The sequence below is a fragment of the Numenius arquata genome, chromosome 1 (assembly GCF_964106895.1).
Source record: "Numenius arquata chromosome 1, bNumArq3.hap1.1, whole genome shotgun sequence".
Lineage (NCBI taxonomy): Eukaryota > Metazoa > Chordata > Aves > Charadriiformes > Scolopacidae > Numenius > Numenius arquata.
Window position 1 is genome coordinate 128,964,995 of NC_133576.1, and position 26,036 is coordinate 128,991,030.

Consider the following 26,036-nt stretch of genomic DNA (forward strand, 5'->3'; position numbering starts at 1 on the left):
TCATGAAATTCAACAAGGCCAGGTACAAGGTCCTGCAGGTGGGTCAGGGCAATCCCATGCACAAATACAGGTTGGGCAGAGAATGGATTGAGAGCAACCCTGAGGAGAAGGACTTGGGGGTGCTGGTGGATGAGAAGCTCAACATGAGTTGGCAATGGGTGCTGGCAGCCCAGAAAGCCAACCATGTCCTGGGCTGCATCAAAAGCAGTGTGGCCAGCAGGTTGAGGGAAGTGATTCCGCCCCTCTACTCTGCTCTCGTGAGACCCCACCTGGAGTACTGTGTCCAGCTTTGGAATCCTCAGCACAAGAAGAACATGGACCTTTTGGGCTGAGTCCGAAGGAGGGCCATGATCAGAGGGCTGGAGCACCTCTCCTACGAAGACAGGCTGAGAGTTGGGGTTGTTCAGCCTGGAGAAAAGAAGGCTCCAGGGAGACCTCATAGCAGCCTTCAGTATTTAAAGGGCACCTACAGGAAAGATGGGGAAGGACTCTTTATCAGGGAGTATAGTGACAGGATGAGGGGTAATGGTTTTAATTAAAAGAGGGGAGATTTAGATGAGATATTAGGAAGAAATTCTTTACTGTGAGGGTGGTAAGGCTCTTGACCAGGTTGCCTGGAGGAGTTGTGGATGCCCCATCCATGGAACTGTTCAAGGCCAGGCTGGATGGGGCTTTGAGCAACCTGCTCTAGTGGAGGTGTCCCTGCCCATGGCAGGGGGGTTGGAACTCGATGATCTTTAAGGTCCCTTCCAACTCTAACCATTCTATGACTTCAAAGGGGTATCTTTGAGACAGACCATTTCCCTGCACTTAGCAATGATCCCCGGGGAGGGAACCCGGGAGCTGCCACTTTCCCTTGGTCTTCAAGAGGCCAAAAAAGGGAGATCCTGGACCATTCTGTACCCGCATGAACAAACACCTCCACTCGCCCGCTGGCTCCCCCCGTCCTTCACCCTCTTTTCGCTCCCTGGGCTGGAGGGATGAGGAGCCAGGCTCATGCTGCGGGACCGGAGGCGGGGATGTGCCCAGGTGCGGCCGGGCACGATCTTCTCCTTCTCCTTCTCCTTCTCCTTCTCCTTCTCCTTCTCCTTCTCCTTCTCCTTCCTCAGGAGGTCGGACATACCCCGCGCCCCTCAGCCCGACGAAGGGAAGGAGAACCGCACCGCGCCCCTCTCCTTCACTGCTGGGACTGCCGGCTGAGGGGAAGGGAGCCCGGTGAGATACTGCTGCCGCTCCTTCTCCCTCAGCCCCGCAGCCGGCAAGCTCGGCCCCCTCCCGCCGCCCCGCCTCAGCCCGCCCTCTCCGCGCGGCACGCCGGGCCAACATGGCCGCTTCCCGCCCGGCCCGGCGCCCGCCGCTCGGCTGACAGACAGCCGGCCGCCCCGGGGGCCGCCCCGCCGCCCGGCATGGAGGAGAGCTCCAGCTGCGAGAGCCTGGGCGCCGGGCGGGCGGCGGCGACGCGGCCGCCCAGCGGCGACTCCCTCTCCAGGTAACGGCCGCCGCGCCATAGCTCCCCCCTCACCGCCCGCCCGCGAGGGGCCGGGGCCGGCGCTGCCGCACCGCCGCGGGGCTCGGCGGCTTGAGGGGCCCCTCGTCAGTCACGAGCGATGGCGGGGCGTGGGGGGAGAGGAAGAGGGCGAGGAGGGGCCGGTAGGGAGAAGGAAACCGAGAGGATGGAGCTGGTGCCATTTTCTCCTTCGGTGGGCAGCAGGCTCTGGTGTCTCCCCGCCGCCGGGTCTTGCCCTCCCCGGTGTCCCCATGTCCCTGCAGGGTGTCCCGGCGCTCGGGGTGGCTTCGGGGTGACGGTGCAGGCGTGGGCACTGCTCGGCTGCGGCCAAGCCGGTTTCTTTTACAGGCGTTTAGTCAGAGCAGGAGGTGCCACCCCCAGCAGCCTTTCGATAAAAGGTCTCTGAACAACCAAAGCTGCGCTACCTGTCTGTGATATGTGCGGTGACTGGGTTTAGGACATCAATAGTACAGGTGAGCTTCTGCTGGAAGGGCAGGGTAGGGCACCAGGGTTGTTAGCCGCCTTCTGTGGCTCCCAAACTAGGCCTTACCCTCTGCTTTTTACCAACAGATTTCCTGGGGTGGGTTGAGCATTTGTGGTTTTTGTCCTCACAGCTTTTTCTGAGAGCTTGGCTTTGCGGTCTGAATGACTTCTGATGCCATGTGGGTAATTTTCCAAGGTCTTTAAGGCACAGAAGCTGAAAGGAGACTTTCCTGTTCTTCCCACCCTCTGCAAGCTTGTGGGTGAAGTTTGAATTTTGTGACTGGCAAGCGCATCTTGCTTGGGTTGTGCGTTTGATGCAGGAGGGTGCGGTAGGGTGGCAAGGGAGGACGTTCGCTGGTGGACAGGGCTGGTGGCACAGGAGGCCCTGGGTTTCGTGGTAGGGCCTCGGAGCAGGATGACCTGGTGGCTGAAGATTATTCTGTCCCATTCTGGCTGCCCTTGCCATGGCCAGGTGGCAGGATCACAGGGTAACTGAGGCTGAAGGGATCTCAGCATCCCTCAGTCCAGCTTTCTGCTCACCACAGGGACAGCTCCAAGGTCAGATCAGGCTGCTCGTGGCTTTTGCCCAGCCTGGTCTTGAAAACCTACAAAGATGGAGACTGCACAACCTCTCTGGGCAGCCCATCTCCATCTGCTGGATACTTTCTGTGTAGGCACTGAGGGTGCTTTTTGGTCCCCTGAAGCAGTCTCTAATCCAGGCTCCTTCAGCCTCTCCTCGCAGGCTGGTGCTTCAGCCCCACCATCCTGGTGGCGCTTCCCTGAACTCCCTCCAGCTTATAAATGTCTTTCCTGCACTGGGGGTCTAAAGCCTGGATGCAGTATTCCAGAAGTGCTCTAGTGAGTGCTGACTAGAGGGGGATGCATCCCTGGATCTCCTGGCTATGCCTCTGTTCTTACACCCCAGGGTGCTTCTGGGTTCTTTGCTGCCAGCATCTCTGTACTTTCTACTCCCATGCTTGATTTTCCCCAGCAGGACCCGCAGAGCTCCCCAGACAGGCAGTGCCCAGTTTGCACTTGGACTTCTTCCTTCTTGAGTCCGTCATGACTCCTCATCCTTATTTTCATCAAATTGTTCTGTTCTCTGCTCTCTGTATTGGTTTCCTTGTGCAGTTTACCTGTGCCCTTACATGTGCCTACAGACCTCTTTCCCACTTATCTAACTGACCCAATATACTCTTCTTTTTCCTTCTGCATCAACTTGGGGAACTTGGACCCATCTGGAGGTCAGTCACTGTAAGAGACATAGACCTGTGGACACAAAAGAGAGCTTAACTCAGAAGAGCCGATGGCTAAAAGGAAACTCCTGTTCAGCCTCTCAGCAGCATGCCCTGCACAGATGGAACCGTTGGAAAATTGAGATGATAAATCTGTTTCTGTTGAGCATGCGAAAGGCTATGTCCTCCAAGCCCTGAAGAGGCCCAGGCTTGAGCAGATTTCTTGGGATATAAAAAAGCTTTTCCAAAAGCTTTCAGAATTTCAAATCTCTGCTCCCACACCTAGAACTTGTGGAAGAAAGCTAGCCAATTTTTTGAGTTATTCCAAACAAAATATATTTTTCTTTAGCCAGGCGTAGGTAAATGTTTTTCATCTGCAGTTATTAATAAAACCCCCTCGTGTTGATTTGGTATATGCTGTGAAACTTTTTAGTTAAAATGATTAAGATTAGGTAAAAATTATAAGAAAGTAGAATAAGGTTCTTGTAATGAGAGGTGCCTGGTAACCTTCAGAATGTTTATTACCAACTTCTCCTGCAAATCTAGTGATACTTATGCATGAACAAATAATCTTCCTATTAATTGGACTGTAGATCCATTTTCAGAGTTTTTTTTACATTTTTTTTTTTATTTTATTAAAGCTGTACTGATTTTATGCATCAGAACAATCCTTCTGAAGGTAATGAGTATTCAATGGCTATTTGCATGCATTGAAACATACTTATTTTCGTCTCTGTGATTGTGGCCTAATAGCTAGACCAACTTTGAACTGTTAACATATGACTATAGAGATGTGACACATTTTCACATGTTTAAAAAGAAAAAGGTTAGCTTTGGGGATGATGTGAGGAGCACAATGAATCGCAAGGGTGCTGTCACCAGTTTTCACAATCTGTTATATTTAAAAAGAACAATGACAAAAAAATGAGTAGAAGGCCACTCATCCCAGATTCACAGTTACCTAGCAATGTGAAGCCTTATTGAGTTGTAGTTGACTGAATTGTTTTATGCAAAATTTAGAAGACTTGGAAAGATGATAATGCATTGCTGTATATATTTCATACTATTTGGATTCTTTCAGCTCCAGCTTGGAAGTTAAGTGAATTTTTTATTTCTAGAGATACTTAAGATCCAACTCCTCAAGAAGACATACTTGATAGAGCTTACTTATATGTAAGGTTGCTCACATGAAAGAACATATATATGTTTATTCATCTTTTAGTAATGCACATGAGATATGGCAATAATGGCATTTGACGGTGACAGTTGTTAGATATTTTGATAGACTCTAGTAATGTGCAGTACCCGTTGTCCCTGAGTAAGATATGGGAATAACTATGCAAATGTTACATACTTTGTGTCCCAACTAGAAAAATACTTGAAAAACTCTTTACGAGACTCACAGTATGGCTGTTTGTATGCTGTGAAAAAACCCCGGCTCTATGTGGAAATACGGAGTTAGTTTCAAATGAGCAGGTCACAGCTAATTAACTCAGCTGCCCTCATAGTTGTGCTGAAACAGCTGTTCTGCTTTTCGAGTCTAAGCCATCTCTCCCAGTGCTAGTTTTGGGTGGCACAGCACTGGGTTCTGCAGCTCTCCGTGGTTTCCAAAGATCAGTATTTAGGATGGACTTTCCCCTTGCATCCTGTTCTTGTGGAAGGCAGATGACCATGAGCCAACTACTCATAAAGAGCCGCAGTGGTATTTAACTAGCAGCTTGCAAGGAGCGCTTGTGTGTCTGCAGTCACAGGCCAGGAAACAGCCTGTGGGACAGAAAAAGGACTAAGGTAAAACACTGATTCTAATGTTTGATGAGCTACAGTACAGTTCTGTCCACAAGAGCAAGCTTTACTCAGTGTCATGGACTGCTTTTATATATAAAAAATAGCTTGGGGGTCCTGAGTGAGTGAGTGATAAACACATTTCAGCTGTGCTAGTTAATCAAGAGTTCTTCAAAGACCACTCTTAAAATGAATTTATAGGTAGAGTTGTGGGTGGTTGTGTTGTTGTTGTTTTTTTTTTTTTTAAATTTGAAGTTGCATATGGACCCTCTGACCTTTAGAATTCAAAGTAACAGCCAGCAAAATTCTATCGTAATCTTTCCTTTTGTGAAAGGAAAGCCAGATAGAGCCATGTATGACTTTAGCAGAACACATGACTTCAGGAAAAAGGTGATGTCAAACTTCAGATATTTACTTTTCACTAAAGGCAATTAGGCATTTTGTTCATGCAGTCTGTGTGATTATGTGCTGTAGTTTCTGAATGAACATATATCTCTTTGTATTCCTCTGAGATGTTATCTGAAAAAGCATATTGCAGTCCAGTCTGAACAACAGTCCAGTAAGATATCTAAGAGGCTTTCTGTTAGATCTGCTGAAGGTAAATTTGCGTTGTCTGTGCAAAAGTGTGGAAGTGATTGTACTGTAACAAAACTGCTGTAGGAGATGTCAGTGATATTTCAACCTCAGTATAAAATGAGAGACAGAGATAAGGCAGCAGACAGATGTTTCCTGCCAGCATGACTGTAGCAATGTTTGATGTTACCACTTTCGGGTTGCTTGTTACCACCTCTCTGCTGGTGGTTATCATCTACAGAGGTCTGCAGGCATAGTGGATCCTATGCCTTGCACTTTTACTGAAGCATATGAGAATAATCATGCTCCTTGTCTTTATGTTTGCAGGGATAACTCTGAAAACATAAACTCTGTGTAAATCAGTGCAGCAAGGTCTGTTGAAGCAATAGTTCCATGAGGTATGAACTCCCCCCTTCGTCTCAAATAAGGTCATGTCAATACCTGGTCTGATTTAAGGTTACGTTGAAGGAATTCTTTCCCCACGGGCGAGAGTGATACTGGAAGGAGTTGGGTCTGTAAGCTGTTGGCTGAGGAGGGCTCGCTAGCACCACATTGCTACCAGATGTGTGAGATTTGCTGATTGAGTTGTTTTGTGATGAGTCATTGAAGTTAGAGTTTGAAAGGGAAGATTTTAGCCAGTTCTGGTGTTCGATGAAATATGAGTAGCTGTCATTTTCCTCATGGGCTTTGAGAGCACTTCTTGCATTTGATTTTTTTATATGTGTGAAGCAGGATTTCTCAAGAGTTGTTACCGTTAAAGACAAGTACGTTGCTGGCTGAGTGTTGATAATGAACTGTTTTTTGCATCTGAGAAACTTAACACTGTGCCTAGAACCAATTTGCAACTCCAGACGGGCTCATTATCATTAATTTTAATACATGAGTGATAATTTATAACACTTATTTGCAACTGAAGTCCATTCCGAGATAGTTTTTTGTGTGTACTGTATATTGTGAAGATAAAGAACACTTTTGCCTGCATATATGTTTGCAAAGTGAGGAGAATCTTTTATTAGAGTCTGAGGATTTGGGGCAGAAAATAATGACAATAACATTCAGTCAAAAAGGCTTTAGAGCTTTTAATTTACGCAGTGCACTTGTGAAGAGAAACTTACCTTTGAAGAACTCAGGAATTGTTTTTAGTAGCAATCTTTGGCATGCTGCATTCAGCAGAAACCATTCATACTTCTCTTGGAGTGTGAGACCTTCGGTCTTAGAAGTTTTCCTCTGTCAGGCACACAGAGATCTCTTTGTCCAGGTTCTGAACATTCAATAAAAGTGTATGTGTTTAGTTTTTAAGTATATTTTCCATTGGAGAACACAAAATACAATTGACACCTGTTTCTTATATTGTAATTAATGTTATATTGCTGTTTAAAAGCCTCACAGGAAATTGGGGTGCCACGGTTTTAGTTGCTACACAGATACAGAAGACGATGATTTCTGCATTGACGAGCCAGGGACCAACTATTTAAATGTGCCGAAGCCAGGACTACTCTATTTTTACTAATGTCTGGCAGGTAATTTTACTAAGCTCTTGGATGTGTAGTCAAGTGCTGTGACTCCTTGCTGAGAGACTGGGTGAAGAGTGAGAAAGTCTAAGGATGAGATGAAAAACTGCTGTGGAGAGATGAGGCAAGATCTGACAGCTGGTGAGGAGTAAAGCTAGGCTCAGAACACGACTCTCTTGGGTCCCATCAAGCACTGCCTTTTCTGAAGAGAGATGGTAATGTTATGTTGACTAACAGTCTGTTTGCTAGACAGTTTTGAGTCGTACACATAGTTCCTTAACTACAGGCTATTTACAACAGAGACACAACTACAGAACCTGAATTTTAAGGTTGAGGATGACCTGACAATGTCAAATTACACAGTTCCAATCTGATATGTGATTGTACTCCTGCTATGACTTCAGTTATAGGTTAACACCTGTCTTGAACATGTTTTGTTACCTATTTCTGATGTTTTATTGTCTCCCTTCCTTCACTAATTCTTTTACAGTTCATGTACAAAGGCAAGAACTGCATTTGGAAAGGTCATGGCAGCTCTTGAATGGCTCAGCAGAATCAATAGTCCACAGCTGCTTTTTCCTGAATCTTTTCCCAATAATCTGCTTTACTGTTGCTGTTTTTTCAGTGCTGAGGGTATCAGGTAGTGTAAAAAGAGACCTGATCCATACACGAAAGGGCTTACATTACCAGAAAGCTTAGTTGAGGAAAAAAACAGCAACCCTACACTAGAAATGCATCAGAAACCTTCCAGAGATCACTCTGATAAGGTGTTATATACAAGGTGTAGTTGTAAAATGGGACATGAAAAAAGTGGTCTTGTTATTTGTCCATGGGAAGCCCATTCCACCATGAAGACGAGGGTTAGAGGAAGGTATTGAAGTGCTTGGTTTGTAGAGGTGTTTCGGATAACCCAAGGAAGTGAGAATACAAGGGAGACGCTGTCACAGTAATTCCCCCCATCTTAATTTTTAACTAAAAAACATCTGTCTCTTTTATAGCCCCAGTAACTGGAAGCTAATTGAAGAAAAATTCAGGGAAAGACAACAACAAAAAATCAGTGGAACTTTTCAAATATTTGTTTTTCCTTTTTCTACCATCTGTAGTTTCTTTTGCCAGACAATGTTCTCACTCAGTAATTTTCCAGTGATTTCAAGGTAGCTCTTTTCCTTGCCTCTCTGCTCCATGAGTTCTTTTCCATTGCTTTCTAAGCCCTGATATATTTGATGAAGGAAAAGCATTAGCAGTTTTCTAGTTCATAACCCCTTCAAGGTGATGTTCTAGTCATTTTGTTACCTCTGCACAAATGTTCCCGCTTTGCAGATCTGGCCTTTCTGTAGTCTTTTGGCTCTGGCTCCAGAATCATTAATGTTAGATCACCCAATGGTTCAAATTTGATCTGCGTCAGGTGTGGGTATGTGATCGTATTTCTGCTGAACTAGTTAGAAAAACACAAGTTTATGGGGCTTTGTTCTGAGAAGATGAGCAACACCTGGTTAGAATAAAGCAACATTTTTATCTGGATTTATTTACTGTGATGTAAAGAGACTACGTGCTTGTACAAAGTATTACACTCAAAATCTTGTTCACGGACAAAAAGCACATCTTTATATGGCAAAGAATTTATTGTTAGTGTAACTGAAATTTCGAAAGTCTAATCATTATTACTTAAGATGCAATTATTACAAAAAAAAAAAAAGAGTGATAATGCAGTTAAAACTGTCATCTACACGGATCTTCGTTTCTCCCCCTCTTCCTGGTTTTATGCTCACCCCTCCCCTTCTAATCTGGGTCCCAGAGGTTTTATTCTTCCAGGTTGCTGGTTTTATCCTGGTGATGATGGGGGTTAAAATAAGTTGTCAGCATCTGGAGTCCTTTGCTGGGAGAAGTATGAGGTTTGTGTTGACAGTTTCTTCTTTCTTTACTGTAGGATCCACCTGGGATCATTTTAGTATGTTTGGTAAAATAACTTCACACCTATCTCTTTCTTCATTGGTCTGCAGTTCCACATCACATCTGATTTTTGCTTTTATGGGTGTTAGATTTGCTCTCTTTGTTACCCCTAAACCCAGTTTTGTCCAGCTCCAGGTCTACATTTCTTTAACTGAACGTTGGTGAGTTGTTTATAGCCATGGTCTTCAGTGCCAAGCCTGTGCCCCAGCTCTTCTCATCCTCTGCCTGTACTCCCCTGTGCTACATCCTTGGTCTCCGCTTCTCCAGGCCACTGCTGTTTTACCAGGCTGTTGTATTTTTCTATACAAAGTAACTATGTTAGTAGTAAATATCTCATTGTATATAGAATAACTGCTTGTTACTGCTATTTGTGCAAAACTATGGTTGTGTCATACACAAACAAAAATAAACCAAAGTAGATACACCTGGCCAATTACAGAAATTGCAGTCACAACTAAACCAAGTAAAACAAAGCTGCAGGCAGGCCAAGAAAAGTTGAAGCAAAGCAAGAGTAAAAAACCTTGGTCCTGAGGCCTTGAAGTTCACTACAAAGTTTATGGGCTATGAAGAGTAATGGCAGTACAGAATGACAGGGCTAAAAGTTAACCCAACTATATTTTTTTGAGCAAAATTTAACTGGTGGAGTGAGTATACAACTGATCATTGCTTGGTGTTTGGTGAGCAGAGTGTTTGGTTGTTTTGCCTTTCCTCCCCCCCCCGCCCGGCACAAAAAGCACTAATGTCTGAATTAGTGAAAATAAAGCATTCTTGCTATTTTTATTGCTGTGTTAATAAATCCTATCGTTGATTTCAGTGATAGCACTTGTGGTCTTCTCAAAGAGAAGGGTGGCACAGACAGGTAGTAGGACTAGTCTCATCAACTATTTCAGCTAAATCTGCCCATGAATGGGCTGGAGCCTGTGAATGAGTTGGTTGCAGATGGAAGATTACAGGGCTATCTGGCTGCTGTGGAGAGCAGAGGCTGAAGGTAGGGGCAGGTCACTGAAATCTGTAGTACCAGAGATGATCTGCTGAAGGATGACTGTCAAAATCAGTCATCAGAGTAGAGGTTAGTTTAACCAGCAGATGGGTTACCTTTAACAAATCAAAACTGATCAACATCTCAATCATAAGTAGAACACTTCTGATAAAGAAATGAAAGATGTGGGATTGTCGTGGTTTAGCCTCAGACGGATCTTCTGGTTGCGTTTTACCCAAGTTGACTTTTGGAGTAGGCTGTTCTTGAAAATTCAGGCTGTGTCCTTCAGTCTAAGAGTGGACATCTCACTTCTACACTGAAAATGAAACTCCACACCTCATGAGGGAGGGGTTCCCAAGCCTTTTTCCTCAGAGGTGAAGCAGCATGTTACCAGTATGGTCATTAAACGCTGTGGTGTGAGAAGAATGTGGTGGTACTGTTTGTGGATGTGTTCAGGACTTGTGCCAGCAGATTAGTCTTGGCCCTTCCCTTGTTACCGTCTGCTGGGGTACAGCTGCTGCTGATCACTGCTGCCTCCAGGACATGGAGAGACATCTTTCATCTTTTTTTGCTAAAACATATTCTGATTCTATATTCCACCTTCTGCTTTCTGCTTCCACCTTGCATAAAGAAAAGTACAGGCATCCTGGATGAGATTTGTCTCATCTCACTGAACTGATACAGACCTCTTCTGTCTATGGGTTTCTTTTTGTGGACAATGGGGAAGAGTGAGTCATCTCTTTTTTTTCCCCAGTGACTGTAAGGAGAGCCTACAGTGAGTAATTCAGATATGATCACCTACGCAGCACTCCCTCCCAGTCGTTGTGGTAGGGGCAAAAAGTGTGTTGAGTTTGGGTTGTTCTCCACTCCAAAACAAGGAAGGAGCTATTTCCTAATTCATGTTATTGCTCTTGTTTTGCGTATTAACTAAATCTCTTGGCAACTGAGGGGAAAGCAGAGATTTGTAGTCTGGTCTCTTAAGCCTGTTTCTTCATGTACATGTGTATATCTGTCTAGTTTGTCCACTGATAGTTTTTGTAACATTAAGATAACTTTAACTGTGTTTCGCAGAGGACTGAAAGTAGTAACTTATGACAAGTTTTGCATTTAAAGAAAGATGGAGATGGGAAGGGAGGCTGTGTCAATTTTTCCATTATAAAAAAGCTTGTTCCTTTTTCAACTTAAGGGAATACCTAGATGAGAAAGATGTTACAAATATTTGCAGATTCTCTTTGATGAGGCTTTCTTAAGGTTGGAGAAATATTCTATATCTTTGGTTTTGCATTTCCTTCTTTCTTAATATTTCTCCAGTGACTGCAAAAAGCTGTGTTCAGTTGAAGACAAAAAATAATACAAACTTCTCTACCACACTGATCTTCTGGAAACCATGGCAGGATCTAGTTCAGATTGCCATATCTCCATGTGAATTAGATATCTTAAACTTCCCTACCCTCAGTAGAGTCAATACACTCTACAAGTAATTCAACTGAACAAAGATAAGTGTCCACTCTGGGAGAGCTGAATTGTTGTCCAGGCTCCATTGCCTGGATTTCTGTTGACTAAATGGGAACATAGATACCAGTGGTATCTACCATCAGGACCTGAACCATCCAGACCTTATTGATCCTACTCCACTTTGAATTACTTTTTTTTCCACATACACTGATTTGTTCTTGAGGAAGCAGAAGTGGCAAGAGGAGGTGGCTGTGAGTGATCTTAGAAGATTTACCCTCATTTCAGATGCATGAGAACTGATGTACAGAAAATCTTCAGATGAGCTTGCGAACTTTGTGTGCCTCATTTTCTTGTAAGGTGAAAAAAATTTGAAAGACCTGTGTTTTCACACATGTATCCTACAACTGGGCAGTGCAGTGAATGGGTGTGCAGAGCCCTTTGGCCAATCTGGGACATATAGAAGTCAATGGCTGCTGAGCACTTTGGAAACTGGGCTTTGTATTTAGACAATCATTGGGACTGAGTTTATGGGGAAACCTGGTCCCAGGTATGAGTGCGTAACCTGGGGACTTCGATGGACCACAATCTTCAGAGATGCTGGGCTCTCTGGGAGTTGTGACAAGATACAGGTGCTCAGTGTTTCTGAAAACGTCCTGTGTTGCCTTAACTTGAATTTCTGGAAATAAAGCCCCCAAATTATTGAAGACTTGACTTTAGCCTTGAGACTCTGCTTGGGAGCGATTTCTTGCAGGGGCTGGGCTGCCAACAGAGTATAGTTGTTCCCAATCCTTTTTTGAGCTGAGTCTGGCAGAGCATGCAGCTGCGTAGATGGTGTCTGTGAAAGGATATCAAGGTGTTACACCACGTCAGTTTTGCTAGGTGATACAGCCAACCTGGAGAGTCTTGTATCTATATATTCTTTCCTCCTCCTTTTTGATTATTCCCAGTATGGAACAACTAATGTAATTGATGAGTAAATTGCTGGTATTTTTAATTCCTGTGGGTGTTTGGTTTATTGGGGTGAGTGGGTTGTGTGGTGTGTGTCTGAAATAAAATCAGAACATTTAACAATACGTGTTACGTTCTAACTAAGGTGTTTTTTAAATAGAGAAATAGGTAGGAATCTAAAGAAAAATTGAGACAGCACATGAACTGTGGGAAGTATACATTTGGTTAAACTATACATAGCTGGGTCTCAGCATGTATCTAGAAAATAAGGCACTGCCAGAACACAAATACTAAAAGCGAAGTTATATCTGTCTTTTCATCCAGTTCTCCTTTCTGTCCTAAGGTGAGTACTTACTTATGTAGGTATTATTTCTTTTTTTTTCCATGATAAAGTTAATAGGCTTTAAAAAAAAATCACAAAAAAATTAACAAGCAGCAAAAGATCCTGTGTTAGTTTCTATTTTTTCTGCTTGACCTTGCTCTTAGACTCTGGAGTTATTGGAAATTTTCATGGGACTGTCTGAATTTGCATCAAAATCCTGATAATTTTTTACTTGTACGTTTTTCTCTGGCTTAGTGTATTTTAAAGGAAGGGGTGGAAGTTTGTATGGTAAATATAAATACTGGTAAACGGCAAGAGTGGTTTTGAACTATATGCAGAATTTCTGTAATGACTTTTGTCTGCATTCACAGTACCTATGGAGACAGATGTCAGCCCTTTCTCCTGTGGGGTGCGGTGGTAGATCTGAGGTTACTCTGATATAGGAGACAGTAGCACCACCCAGGTCTCTGGGTGCAAAATTCTCTGCCGCAAAATGTCCCGAGCCCTGGAATCAGTTTCTTGTTACAGGTAGGGTTAACAGACATGTGTGGTCTTGTAGCACCAGGAAACACTTGGATTTGGATTCTTGAGTTGCCTTTTTGCTAGAGGTGGTCATGCTACATGGAGAGCCCCTTGGCTGTGGTGTGCCCAGGCTGCTGCCTGGGCGATTTGGGGGAGAAACCTGCAAGTCAGGAATGAGTTGATTCCTCACAGCCCTGAGAGATCACTTGCCAGATGTCCGGTCAGTGGACGTCTAATGGCTAAGTGGACTCCCTAATGGCTTTCTGTCACTGTGCAGCCTGAGGTGCTGGAACTTCTCTTCTTCAGCCATGTTTTTTTGACCTAGAAATACTATTTTCTTCAGGGAATCTTCTTCACTGTTAGTTCGGTCCTGCCTGCCACAGCATCTTATATTTGAAAACAAAGGCTCCAGCTCCTTCTGAACAACTCCAAATAATCCCCAAAAGCATAGCAATAACGTAAGGTGTAGAAAGGCAGAGAGATGAGTGGGTGGGAGCTCTGTTCTAGCAGGCAACATTGTGTTGCCGACAAGCAGGGTTGTGTTTTGAACCCCTCTTCACCTTGTAGTCTTAATTTATTTTCAGTTCTAAGGGTCTGTCCTGGTGGTTGGAAACCCCAAAGCTCTGGATCATAGATCCAGACATGCATGTTGTCTCTGGGAGGTCTGTCAGACCTTTCTCCCAAGCACTAGGGAGCCAGAACAACTGGGCTGCCTTTCCATCGTGTCTCACCTGAAGGAGGTGGTTTGCTTGCTGCCTGAATTCCTAGTGCTGCAAGCAAAGGCGCTTGTGCTAGTGGTGGATTTTGCAAGCCAAACATTTCCATTAGGAACTGGAATCAGACCAAAGTGCTGGATTATCAGCCTGCTTTCAGGAGGTAGTAACTAATTTTGGACTCTGTAGATATGGGCTGAAATTTAGTTGGTGAAACAGAGGTAAAATGTCAGTTCCCAGCAAAAGTCTAACAACTTCTTGAAAAATAAGTGGTTTTTTTTTTTTTCTTCTGTTTTCTTCCTTGTAGATGAGCACCATTTCATGTCCGCCTGGAGCTCGTTAGAAACCGAACTCCCCTTTTGTTGCCCTCATGAATACAGATCATTCTGTAGTTGTCTTCCACGTGCTGATCAGAGGATATTGGTTCAGCCCTCTGATAGCTCCTGTTCTTCCTGTTTTTTACCTTCTGGATTGTTTGACTCATGAAAGCATGATACTGTGGGTTGCTTGCTATTATTAATTACGTGCTGCATATTGGTTTGTCTTTGGGTGTTGGCTTTCTATTCTTGGAATCTTGCAAATATTTTAAACAATCAGCCTATTGTTTAGCAAGTGCTCTATACACACTGTAGGCCTTTTGTGAATTTCTGTTTAAAAAAATAATAAAAGAATGACTAATGGAGCACAAATGGTACTTGTGACACTGTAGTCCATTGTGTAACCATTGAGAGCAAAATTTGCATTCCTAGAAAAGCTTGTTCACGGTCAAAATATAGGACATTTTCTTTATGGCTCATGGGAAAACATGTACTATATATTCAGTTCAGGATGCTACTTAGAGGGATCAACTTTTAAAAAATGACATTTTCTTCCCTTGGAACATTGAAGTCGGACTGAGACCCAGCTTTGCTTGGCAACAGAAGTGAATCTTTTTCATTCAGGCAAGTGGCATGGGGGGGCTATTTTAGGTCTGTCACACACATGCACAATGATTTGTTTGCTGAAATGGCTTCTTTTTAAGATGTTAAGCTCTGACATTGCCAGCCCTTTTGAATGGAGAGGGTACATTATTATATTGTATAACTGTGTGCCTCCCCCAAATGCCAGAGGAAGCCTGGCAGTTGGTGCTTTTCTTTCCTTCAAAAGCATGTTTGTTTATAGCTTTTTTTTCCATTTGAGATTGTTACAGGTCAAGCAGAGGTTAAAGAGGCATCTTTAAATGTTTAGAAAAATTGTAAGTTTCATGTACTTCTGAAATGTAGCAATTGTCTGTCCTGTGTGTGCCTGAAAAGAGGGTACGGGTATTGGGAGGGGGTAAGGGTACATCTCAGGGATGCTCTAGGTAGTTTCCTTTGGTACTTGTTGTCTGGGTAGAATAAGCCTGGTTTGATTTTCTGTTTTGCTGAAGATACTACTCCTTTGTCTATCCATGTAAGCTCTTCGGGAGAGGGGTTGCCTGTTGTTGTGGGAATGCACTGTGCTAGGCACTGGGATTCCTGTTCTGGGAGAGATGGTGTTAAGACACTAAAATTTCATTTACAGCGGCAAGAGCCTGTTGCAGCCCCGTGGCAGAGCAGAAGCCAGTACAGAGCGCCCAGCTCCTGCTGCAAGATTCCAGTTCTGTCTGCTCCCTTACAAAGATGATTAGAGGCCTGGAGCATCTCTCTTATGAGGAGTGGCTGAGGGACTTGGGTTTTTTTAGTCTAGAGAAGAGAAGACTGGGGGGGGGATCTGATCAGTGCTTATAAATACTTAAAGGGTGGGTGTCAAGAGGATGGGGCCAGTCTTTTTTCAGTGGTGCCCAGTGACAGGACAAGAGGAAATGGACACAAACTTGAATGTAAGAAGTTCTACCTAAACATGAGGAGGAACTTCTTTCCTTTGAGGGTGGCAGAGCACTGGAACAGGCTGGCCAGAGAGGTGGTGGAGTCTCCTTCTCTGGAGACATTCAAAACCCACCTGGGTATGTTCCTGTGCAACCTGCTCTAGGTGGACCTGCTTTGGCAGGGGGTTGGACTAGATGATCTCCAGAGGTCCCTTCCAACCCCATGTGATTCTGTCAGACACCAACCATGCTTTCAAGTGCTTGCCTGAAGAGGGGCATATGAGGGACTTCTGAGTACCCTTAAGTATATATATATGTATATTTATATACGCACAGATAAGGACTATGGGGAGCACTTAGCCTTAGCACAGAGCCACAGAGAGCTGCTGTAAATGGGAGAGCCTGATGTGGGCAGCAGCTGGATTTCCCAGGCCAGTTCAGCCAGTACTAGCTAGGACAAAGTTACATTCATGGGGAACAAGCACTGGTTTGTCTCCCTCTGCTCCAATGTGACCCAGAATGTTTTTCAGTATTACTTTTTCCTTCTCTGAAAGGAACAGGAGTGTCGAAAGTATTGAGGAGGGAGAGTTGTCAACTTGAGTTAGGGAAGCGAGCGGGGAGTGCTCAATAAGTCTGTGTCATACTTTTAAGAGAAGTGCCCAAGTGCTGCAGGTGCTCCTATTCATGGCCCTGCTGTAAATTTGGATCCTGCTCTCTTGGCATCTGAAGCTTCCAAATTAAATTGTATTTGCCACTAGTCATCATTAATTTGCAGTTTTCACCTTGATTAATTTTTAGGAATGTACATAATGAGAAACTTTTACAAAAACAGGAAGAGAGGAAATGGAGATTTGCCCTCTGCAGTGTTTTTCTTATTTATGACTTCTGTGGCTGAAACTGTATTGCCCAGTGGTGCATTTTATCACCTGTTTTCCATGTGAGTTCAGTGACTATTGAAACAAAACATTGTTTGATACAGAAGAAATGGTGTGAGCAGCTCATGCCAATTAGCGTCTAATTGGCAGACCTCTGCAAGCAATGAAGCAGCTACTTGTTGTACTGGCAGGGAAGGAATATTCATAAAGAAGGTGCTGGAGAGCTGACTTTATCATCACTGACTGCATTTTGGTTGTGTTATTTATAGGAGTGAGCCAGGTGAGTATTTTAAGATGTTGGTACAAAAAAAATAGGTGTCCTCAAACCCTGTGCATTTGCCATAAATAAAAATGGCCTATTTTCTAGGGGTGTGTTTCTTTCCTGTCCCATCAATTTTTCACAGAGTTCTGGGTGTTAAACTCATGCAGGTTCCCAGTCACGAATTTAGGAGAGGAACTTTAGGAATTGGAACTTCATGATTTCCTCCCCCCCCCCCCCCCCCCCTTTTTGTTGTCTCTGGGTGTTTTTGTTCTGGTTTGGGTAGGGGTTTTTTTTGAGCCAGTATCTTATTCTGAAGCAAGACAAAGGTTTTTAAAACTTCCTCAGTTTTCAAAGTCTGAACAAGTGTCTTCAAAAACTAACAGTAGTTTCTCAGGACGTTGCTACCCATAGAATCAGAGAGTGGTTTGGGTTGGAAGGGACCTTCAGAGATGATTAGTCCAACCCCTCTGCTGTGGGTAGGGACATCTTTCACTAGATCAGGTTGCTCAAAGCCCCGTCCAACCTGGTCTTGAACACTCCCAGTGATGGGGCATCCACAGCTGCTCTGGGCAACCTGTTCCAGTGTCTCCCCATCGTATCCAGTCCCCTTCTGCATAGGATTGTTTCTTGTCTTTGGGAACGTGTGTATGTATATATTTTTGATGTTCTTGCTGAACAGAAGGAGGCACACCTCTGAGACACTTGCCTGAAAACGACCATTCTCAGCAGTTACAAGCCGGGATGCTTTAGCTGGATCATCCCTCATAATGATGTCATGACCTTTGCTTTCAGTTTTGCCAGAAGCTGTTGTGAACTTTTATGTGATAAGTGGAACTGGTTGTCGTGACTTTCTTCTTGGATCACATGGCCTAAGAGAAGAGGTTGTGTGGTGTGGTTATCCTTAGGCCTGATGTTTACAGAAAGCTCTTCATATGGATCTCCTAGGAATTTTCCTTCCTGTGGGGGGTTGGGATGGGGATGGAAAATATCCTCTTTTTGGGGTACACAGAATATTGTATTAAGTTTCCTATAATAATGGTAAGGATTCAGGGAGGAGAACTCAGTCCTGCATAAATTGTGCATTTGTCTGTATCAGGTTCAAGCTCCGGGGTTTCACGATTTGGTTCTGACCTTCCTTTGCCATCTCCGTGCCTGACCTGAATTCACTGTGTCACGGTCAGGAGGTCAAATTGCCCTCTTCAGAAGCTGTACTTGTGCTTTCTCCTGCCAGGGAAATCTGTTCCTTCTCTACACTAGGAAAGCAAGAACTTTATATTCAAACTCTTTCTGTAACAGTTGGCAAAACAAAGGGCAAACACCAGTTTTTTGCTTCTTTTCCCTGGCTTTCTTAGGCACCATGTTTTTTACATTGCAGGAGTCTGAGCGTAGCGATTGCCTTGGATGGCTTTGGCAGATGCCATTTAATGATGCTTTTTTGAAGTGGCTTAAGACTTAATCACTGCTTTCCCCCAAAGCATTTCCCCTGCACCTTCAGAGTTAAAGTTTGCATGTCTCAGACACTTCTGTTTGCAGCTTCTTTAGGTCTCTGTTGACAGGCTAAGTGAAGCACACTGGCATACCTTCAGTTCTGCTACGGATGCAGTAATACCTTTCAATTGCCTGAACAAGAATCACCGAAGGGCATCTGTCTGAGTCTGAATTATGTTTGAAAACCGTGATGTGTTGTGGGATAGTCCTAATAATAACAACGAGCACTCTGTCAGGGGTTGAGTCATTGTGCTTGCTTTCCATTGTAATTCTCTTATTAATTACGTGTATGTATTCCATATAGCCAAAGGGTTAATACAGCATGCAGATATTGTCCAAGACCATTTTGCCGACAGCTCTCATTTGGACTCATTTATCATTCAAAATCTGGCTGTAAGAAATACATTTAAGTAATAAAAATAATTACTGAGATGAAAGACATATATCAGTGTTAATTGCATCCTAAACCTGTTTCCTGCTTCTGTTTGGGGAGGGAGGAAGGAAGGAGAGGAGAAACAGGGATGGCAGTAACTGGAGTAAGGTGCTTTCGCCGAAGGTGCTTTTGAACTGTTGTAGGGGTCTCTTCTGGCACTTGACAGAGACATCCATCGGCAGGGACGGTGCAGAGCTGCCTGGGCCTGAAGCATGGGAAGAGAAATGCTCCAGGAGGTCCTTGGTCTTCACAGGTTCCTCACAGGAACACCTCACTTTCCTTCCTGTAGAAAGAGCTCCAAGTGTTTTGTGAATCTGAGTACGTATAGTTTCCTAGAGCCTTAATGAGATTCAGAGACAATATCATTATTTTTGCACATTTATTAAGTTGTATTGAACCAGACCTTCAGCCAGCAGTGTCTGCACAGCTCCGGTGATTTTTAACCCTTGCTGAAATCTGGCGAAAGCTATCTGTGTTCTCAGATGTTTGCCAGGTGCCCCCAAACCCAGCAGTCAGACCTGACTGTCGTGCCTTTGCCGTCACTCAGGTTTGGTCTGGGTTGTCTTAGTGGTGGAACACAGGTGAGAATATAGCATCCTAGAATATAGGTGGGGTCCTCAGCATTTTAGACTGACATTAGGAAGTTCCCTATCACACTGCCAGACACCTTTAACTTTGTCTTGCCAAAAGCGAGGGTAATGTGCAGAAGCCATGACAGAAGCAAGAGTCAATGATTTGCCGGGGATGATGCAGAAGGGCTGGTGGCAAAGCATGGAGGGAGTTCTGGTCTCCTCACTCCGAGTTTACGTGTTGGCCCCAGGATGCTCTCCCCCTTTCCCCACCCAAAGGCATATGAAACTGTGGTTTGAGGATCTTGCCTTTTGCATTGGCAGCAGAGGAGAGCTGGTGATTGACGAAACCGCTGAAGCTAATAAACTTCTCATGTGCATGCAGGGACATCAGGTTAATTAGTTTGCTAAGCAGTGGAGCTGGAGCCACGTAACTGCCTGACGACGATAAGAGAAGGGAGCCGCCAGCCAACGGTGTTTCGCTTGTCTGCTCCTTCGTTCCATCTCCGCTCCCTATAAATGATGGATGAGGAGAACAGAGGCAGTGAGCCAAACATATGCAATCTATGGATACTGTGCAGAATTGCATACTCCAAGCGGCATTGTTCGCTGTACGTGCATGCGGCGCTTCCCAGAAGCTCGCGCTGCTGTCGCTGGAGGGAGGCTTCACCGGTGGCTTCTGCAGGAGCAGAGGGAGGGATGCTGGTGCGAGAAGCTTTTGAAAATCCACTTCTAAAATGCAAATGCTTTCCTTCATTAAAACCCACTTGAAGCCAAGCGTGATCAACAAACACAAAACACTTTCACAGCTCAGTCGTGCTGTGGATTATGGTTCTCTTTTTTTTTTTTTTTTTTCTTTCCCCCTGCTTAAAGCAGTTTGCCCCTTAGCCTGCCAAAGTGAAATTAATTAACAATTTCATAAAAATCTTTGGTCTCCAATGATTAGATAATCACTGCTTATGTATTAGGTAGACACTGGGAACGTACAAGGGCAGACAAGTTGTGTAAGCAGAAAAAATGGTGAAATTTTGATCTTTTTGTTAGTGCTCTCCCTGCCTGGGAGCTGTTAAAGAGCAGGTTAGACAGACAGGTCGCAGGAGTTGTTTGGGTGTAGCCTGTCAGAGAGACTAGCACACTCCATTAAACTTTTCCAGCCTTTTCAGCTCCTTATTCTGTGACTAAAGGTTGTGAAATTCTTGATGCAAATGCTTCTACTAATAGTTTGCGGATCTCAGTGATTTATCGATGGTGGTGGCGGCTGGGTAAGCTGTCCTGTGCAGTGCACATGGGCCAGGTTAGCTGTCGGTGTGCCCCTTGCTTAGTTATTTACACCTATGCTAAATGTAAACTTGTAAGAGTTGCTGACCTTTAAAATGCCTTTAACTACACAAAATTCTGGGCCCTGAAAGGGGAGGGAGCTAGAAGACATGGCTTCTGGAGGCTTACTCTGAGCCTCTGGCTCCCCCGGCTGGAGCCAGCGTGGGTGAAGGCACGGTGGGGACCCAGGGACGGGAGTCAGTGTTGTCACCTGGTGACAAAGGCATCTACAGTATCTTATGGCTTGCTGCACAGTAAACTGCTGCTGCTTTGTGAAACGATTAAATTAAATGTGATTAGGTTTTTTTCTCCCCCCTCCCCTTTTAAAAATCAAATTAATTAAACAGTTGTGAATGTTTGAAAGATGAAGGCTGGCCATGCAGAAACCAGACTGAAAGGAGGTTCAAGGGAACGCATCCAGGGGTCTGAGCTCATTTAAGTAATGTAAAAATGTGGTTTAGTGCTAAGCCTAATTTAGCATGCCTGCAGGCTGCTGTGCGCAGAAGTGCTCTCAGCCTTCCTCATCTTCTCCAGATACAGATTCCTTCTCTCTCCGTGCCCTGCATCTGATGATTTATATGGCCATGTAGTGAATCCAATCAGCCCTATTATCCAACAGAAGACTCTCTTCATGTTTATTAATAGTTTACTGTCCCAGCAGATCAGCAAATTGAATGGTGCATCCCATGACGCTCACCCGGAGCAATGGAGATGGCAGTGGTGGGCAGCCCAGGTCGAGAGGACAAAGAGAGGGCAACGTGAGCAGCCCGTTCAGCAGTAGCGGACACTTAATTTGGTTGTAATGTGAAACTGTACACAAATTCAGCCTTAGAGAGGCGCTTTGCTCATAAGAACGGGAGCCTTTGCAGATTCATTTCTTGTTATTTTAGTGTAAGATTATTTTCTGCCTGGGATGGAGATTCTGGGGCTGTTGTGGTGTGAGCAGCATTGTGTGCACAAGTGCCACTGGCCATCTGAAATGACGTGAGTTTACCTGGCAACACTGCAAGAGCTGAGCAAGCTGGAAAGCTGAGTGATTAGCTGTTGAACTGTGTACAAATGCATTCAATGGAATTGTGCTATTCAATTGACATAAGTATCATGTATTTTAAATAGTTTTTTACTGTTCCCAAAGGTTCCATTTCTAAGTTTCTACTTCTTGGGATGAAAGAGTTGCCAATACTCTTTAATCCTTGGAGACAAAGGACTGACTCCCGGCAAGTGCCCAATTTTGCTGTAGTCCTTCATGTTTCTAACGCTGCCTGTGTAATACTTTGCCAAACTGTGAAGAATAGAAATAAAAATGGAACATTTTGGCCTTTTGGTGGCTGTTTACCAGCAGCAAAACAATTTTCAGATAATTAACAGATCTCCAGGCCCTTTGGAAGCTCAGATATAGCTCTTTCTAGGTTGTCACATGTCTAATTAATACAGCTAGTAACGTTAATACTGCTGCTGGTATTCTGCTTCAGCCAAGGCTAGGCTTGCAAGCCCTAGAGCTGATCCTTAAGAGTGTCTTTATACCCAGGTAAAACCTTTCTGGGGTTGTTGGTAGGAGTGTGGGATTAGTTGGCGCAGGTAGCGTTCGCTGCTGTGCTGTGGCTTCAGGGAGTGACGTTGTACCACAGAGGATCTTTCTTTACAGTCATCTAGGGTTTTAAGAGCATTATTATTGAATGCTAATTTTAAGCAATTATGGTTCTAGGAGAGGTCGCAGCATAAAAATGCTATAAAATAACCTTAATTGCTTACAGCTGTGCTAGAAAAACAGTACAGAAAAATAAAATAACTGTTTTGCTTTGCTATTCAGCAAATCAAACTTTGTTTCACCAGAGAGGTCTGCTGAGAGAGTCTCTTTAATTCTCCTGAGGGTTGTACTCACACCTGAAGGAGGAAAGTTATGTGTGATGGAAAGAGTTTTTATTCTGAGTTTCTTCCACCATTGTAAAGCTGCGGTTGGAGTTATGCTGGCATTCGTTCAGGAGTCTGTTTTCATCCACTTGCAGCGCACTAATATCTCCCATCTGAAAGCCTGAAATGGAGGCCCTTAGTTTCTGTGATTCAGGATTTGATCAAGTGTGTGATCGTGATAACGTTGTCTCAGTCTGAGCTGGGATTTGGTAATGGATTGTGTGAGCTTTGGCAATCCGTGGCAACGGCGAGTAAAACAGGTTCTCTCAAACCACTGCTGAGGGCTGAATAAATGAGAACGGAAAGGGTGGAAATAGTGAAAAATGCCTGATACGACTGTAAGCGAGTGGCCGTACTTGTCAGCTTTTGAGCCTTCTTGAGCACGGTTTTGATACGCTGTGGTGTTTCTCTTTATAGCGCTTCCACTTCTCAGTCGGACCATTCTGCTCACACCAAATCCGCTTCAGCTGTATCGTCTGACTCGGTCTCCACCTCGGCAGAGAACTTCTCTCCAGACTTAAGGGTATGTATGTTTTGTCTTAAAAAAGAAAAAAATATATCTCATGTGGCCTCCTTCAGAGGACATTTCTTGCTCCTGTGAGTTTGGATATGGTAAAATGTTTTCGACTTTCAGTTAATGCCAAATTTTATGTAGTTGAAGCATGAAAGGTCCCAAAGTCAAACAGGTGAAACAGAAACTGAAGTTTAATCTTTACCATATTATTTCCTTCTTTATAAAGTTGTTTAATCTTCAAAAAGCTGACTTTGCAACCTACACTTGGAGATGAATTTTCAAAGGAACTCACTTTTCTTTTAAGTGCTTTAAGTAAATGAAATCCTCAACCCGCCAGTTGTGTATCCTTTTTTTCTCCTGTTGTGTGTATGTATGAGATGTTCTCTCTTGAAAAGTCCATCTTGTTTGTAAACACTGAGTCCTTGGAAGTATCTCCTTTCACAGATTGTTATCTCCAAGCTGATAAAATAATCTTCTGTCACAATAAATTGCTCTGACATAAAAAGGTCCAAACAGGGCTCTTTTAAGTCTGTTATTAGATTTGTTAATTATGAATTCAAAGTTCTAGTTCAGTGTCACAGGAGTTTTGAAGAGGAACTGTACGTTCCTCTTATGAAACCAAGAAGTTTGCTGATATACCCTTGCTTGAAAAAAACATCCCTGAGTATAAAACTGTTGATACTGGTACATTCTAGTAATGACTTTTAGCATTTCTCAGCTGTGGTTGAGCATCTTTGTAAAATCTAAACACAGAAAAGTTGCATAAAAACCTCTAAATGCAGCACTAATTCCTTTGACAACCATGATAATATATTATAACCATAATAATATATTATTAACCATAATAATATTTTGTCTCATGAGTGTTGTATCAGTAGTCCATAATTAATAACAGAAAGTCCACCTGTTTGGCAAGAACATGAATGGTTATTTCTAAAGGCAGTTTATTACCCAATATTAAGATAAGATTTGAAAATGAATCAATAGTTTGTGTAATCCAATGATAGTTTACACATTTTACCTATGGATACAAAAAGTAATCTTCAGAACACGTCTGGATAAAGAAGTATGTAATAGGGGTAATAGGTTTGAAGATCTTCCCGTGAAGTTGGAGTGTTAAATTACTCCAACATACAGAAAACACAGTTTTTAGGCTGATTCATTGATATAAATATACTTAAGATTGCAAATACTGCTTCAACTGTAACTGTCCATGTAATATTATAAAAAAATAAATGTTACACAAACTTTTATTTTTTTATTTATTTTTTTTACTGAAGTTTGTGTGTTAGTGGGTTTCTTTTTCCTGCTCCGATGCACTACTCAAGTGCCTTTTCAATTTTTCAACACTTGAGAGTTACGTTTACAAGTAGAGAATAAAGCAACATTCCTTTTCTAGAATCGATGTTGTCTTTCCTGCCGGCTGGTTAAGTTGGCTCAGCGTGTTATCCTTGTTACCCTGATTGCATCTTGTGACTCTCTTCCCCCTTTTGTCACCTTGCCTGTGTGAACTGTAAGCTGTCTGTGTAGGGATTCTTGCTCTCTTGGATTTGTCTGGCTCCCCATCCAACGGGGCCACTGTACCTCAAACAAAAATAATGCCCACAGAGGGATGTTCCCTGCATGATACAGTTTTCAGGCAGAAGATGTATGTGTTGGTTGCTGGGGCCATTAGAAGCCCATACTTGCTCTGCCACAGTTCCTGTAATTTGCAGAGTGATTTCTTCACAGCCTGCCCTGTTCTTTTTTTTCTTTTTTATTTTTTGTCATAGAATCATAGAATGGTTAGAGTTAGAAAGGACCTTAAAGATCATTGAGTTCCAACCCACCTGCCATGGGCAGGGACACCTCCCTCTAGACCAGGTTGCGTAAAGCCCCATCCAGCCTGGCCTTGAACACCTCCAGGGATGGGGGGATTTTATTTCTAAGCAAACTAAACTTCTGACACGCTTGGAACAAATGCTGATCCCCTTTCATTTTAGAGTAGCGTTTAAGGAGAGATGGTAAAGCAGAGAATTACTTCTTTAAGATAAAGGCACTGTAGGCCAAGTGTGAGCGCATGCCTCTGCTGCCAAAATGCTGCTTTCTCTTAAGTTGCATCAGCTCTGTGGGGCCTGAATTCAGCATGTGCCTGCTGTGCTTCACCTAAAGCTTGCTCTTGCGGTGGCGGTGCGAGTGGCTGCGGTGCAGCTGTGTGCAGGCATGGAGCTGGTTCTTGCCTTTACACTTGCCAATGGTAAGCAAACCTAGAGAAAATGCATTCCCATGTTCCTACTGGTTTAGGGTATAGGGATAAAGGGGCGGCTTCCACTAGTACAGGTTCACTTTATCTCTCCTAGAGGAATTAATGCATTAACAGTTTCACTCTTCATTCCTGAGGGTGTTTGATGCTGGAGAACAAGTCTGGGAGGCGGGATGAAGATCTGTCCTCTCCCTGCGGACAGCCTCTTCCATTGGTATTGCCAGGGCAACTGCAGTCCCAGAACCTGTCCTCAAATCCGTCGCTGTTGGTGCTACTGCATTACTGTTTGCTCCCTGGGCTTGCTCTTCAAGCCTACTGCTAGCTCCTAAATGGAAGATTTATTATGAATGGTGATCATCTAACACTGATTTCTTTGAGGTCTTAAGTCAAGGGGAACAGACGTCCTTTCTCTGAGCCTATCATTCTTTGTCCAGTTTTCTCCAAATTAACATCTGTCATATGACAGTTCCGCAAGTTTTTTTTTAAAAGTCAGTTCTGTGAGAGATTTTTCAAGGTCCTGATTGTTCTTACTGTTTTCTTTGACCTTTCTAAGATGTGGCCTTGCCTTTGATATTGCGGATGAGGTCGTGCCATTAACTGATACAGTGGCATGAGCCTGT

The 26,036-nt window shown here is 43.8% G+C and overlaps 1 protein-coding gene across 1 annotated transcript in view; it reads left to right on the plus strand.

Moving 5' to 3' along the window:
- The first annotated feature begins 1,321 nt into the window (after positions 1-1,321).
- MTMR2 (myotubularin related protein 2) overlaps positions 1,322-26,036 on the plus strand; it is a 66,003-nt gene continuing 41,288 nt past the window's right edge. The window contains exons 1-2 of the mRNA XM_074150965.1: positions 1,322-1,489; positions 23,078-23,183. Of these exons, the coding sequence (XP_074007066.1) occupies positions 1,407-1,489; positions 23,078-23,183 (189 nt within the window). The 5' untranslated portion in view covers positions 1,322-1,406. The remainder of the gene's footprint in view (positions 1,490-23,077; positions 23,184-26,036) is intronic.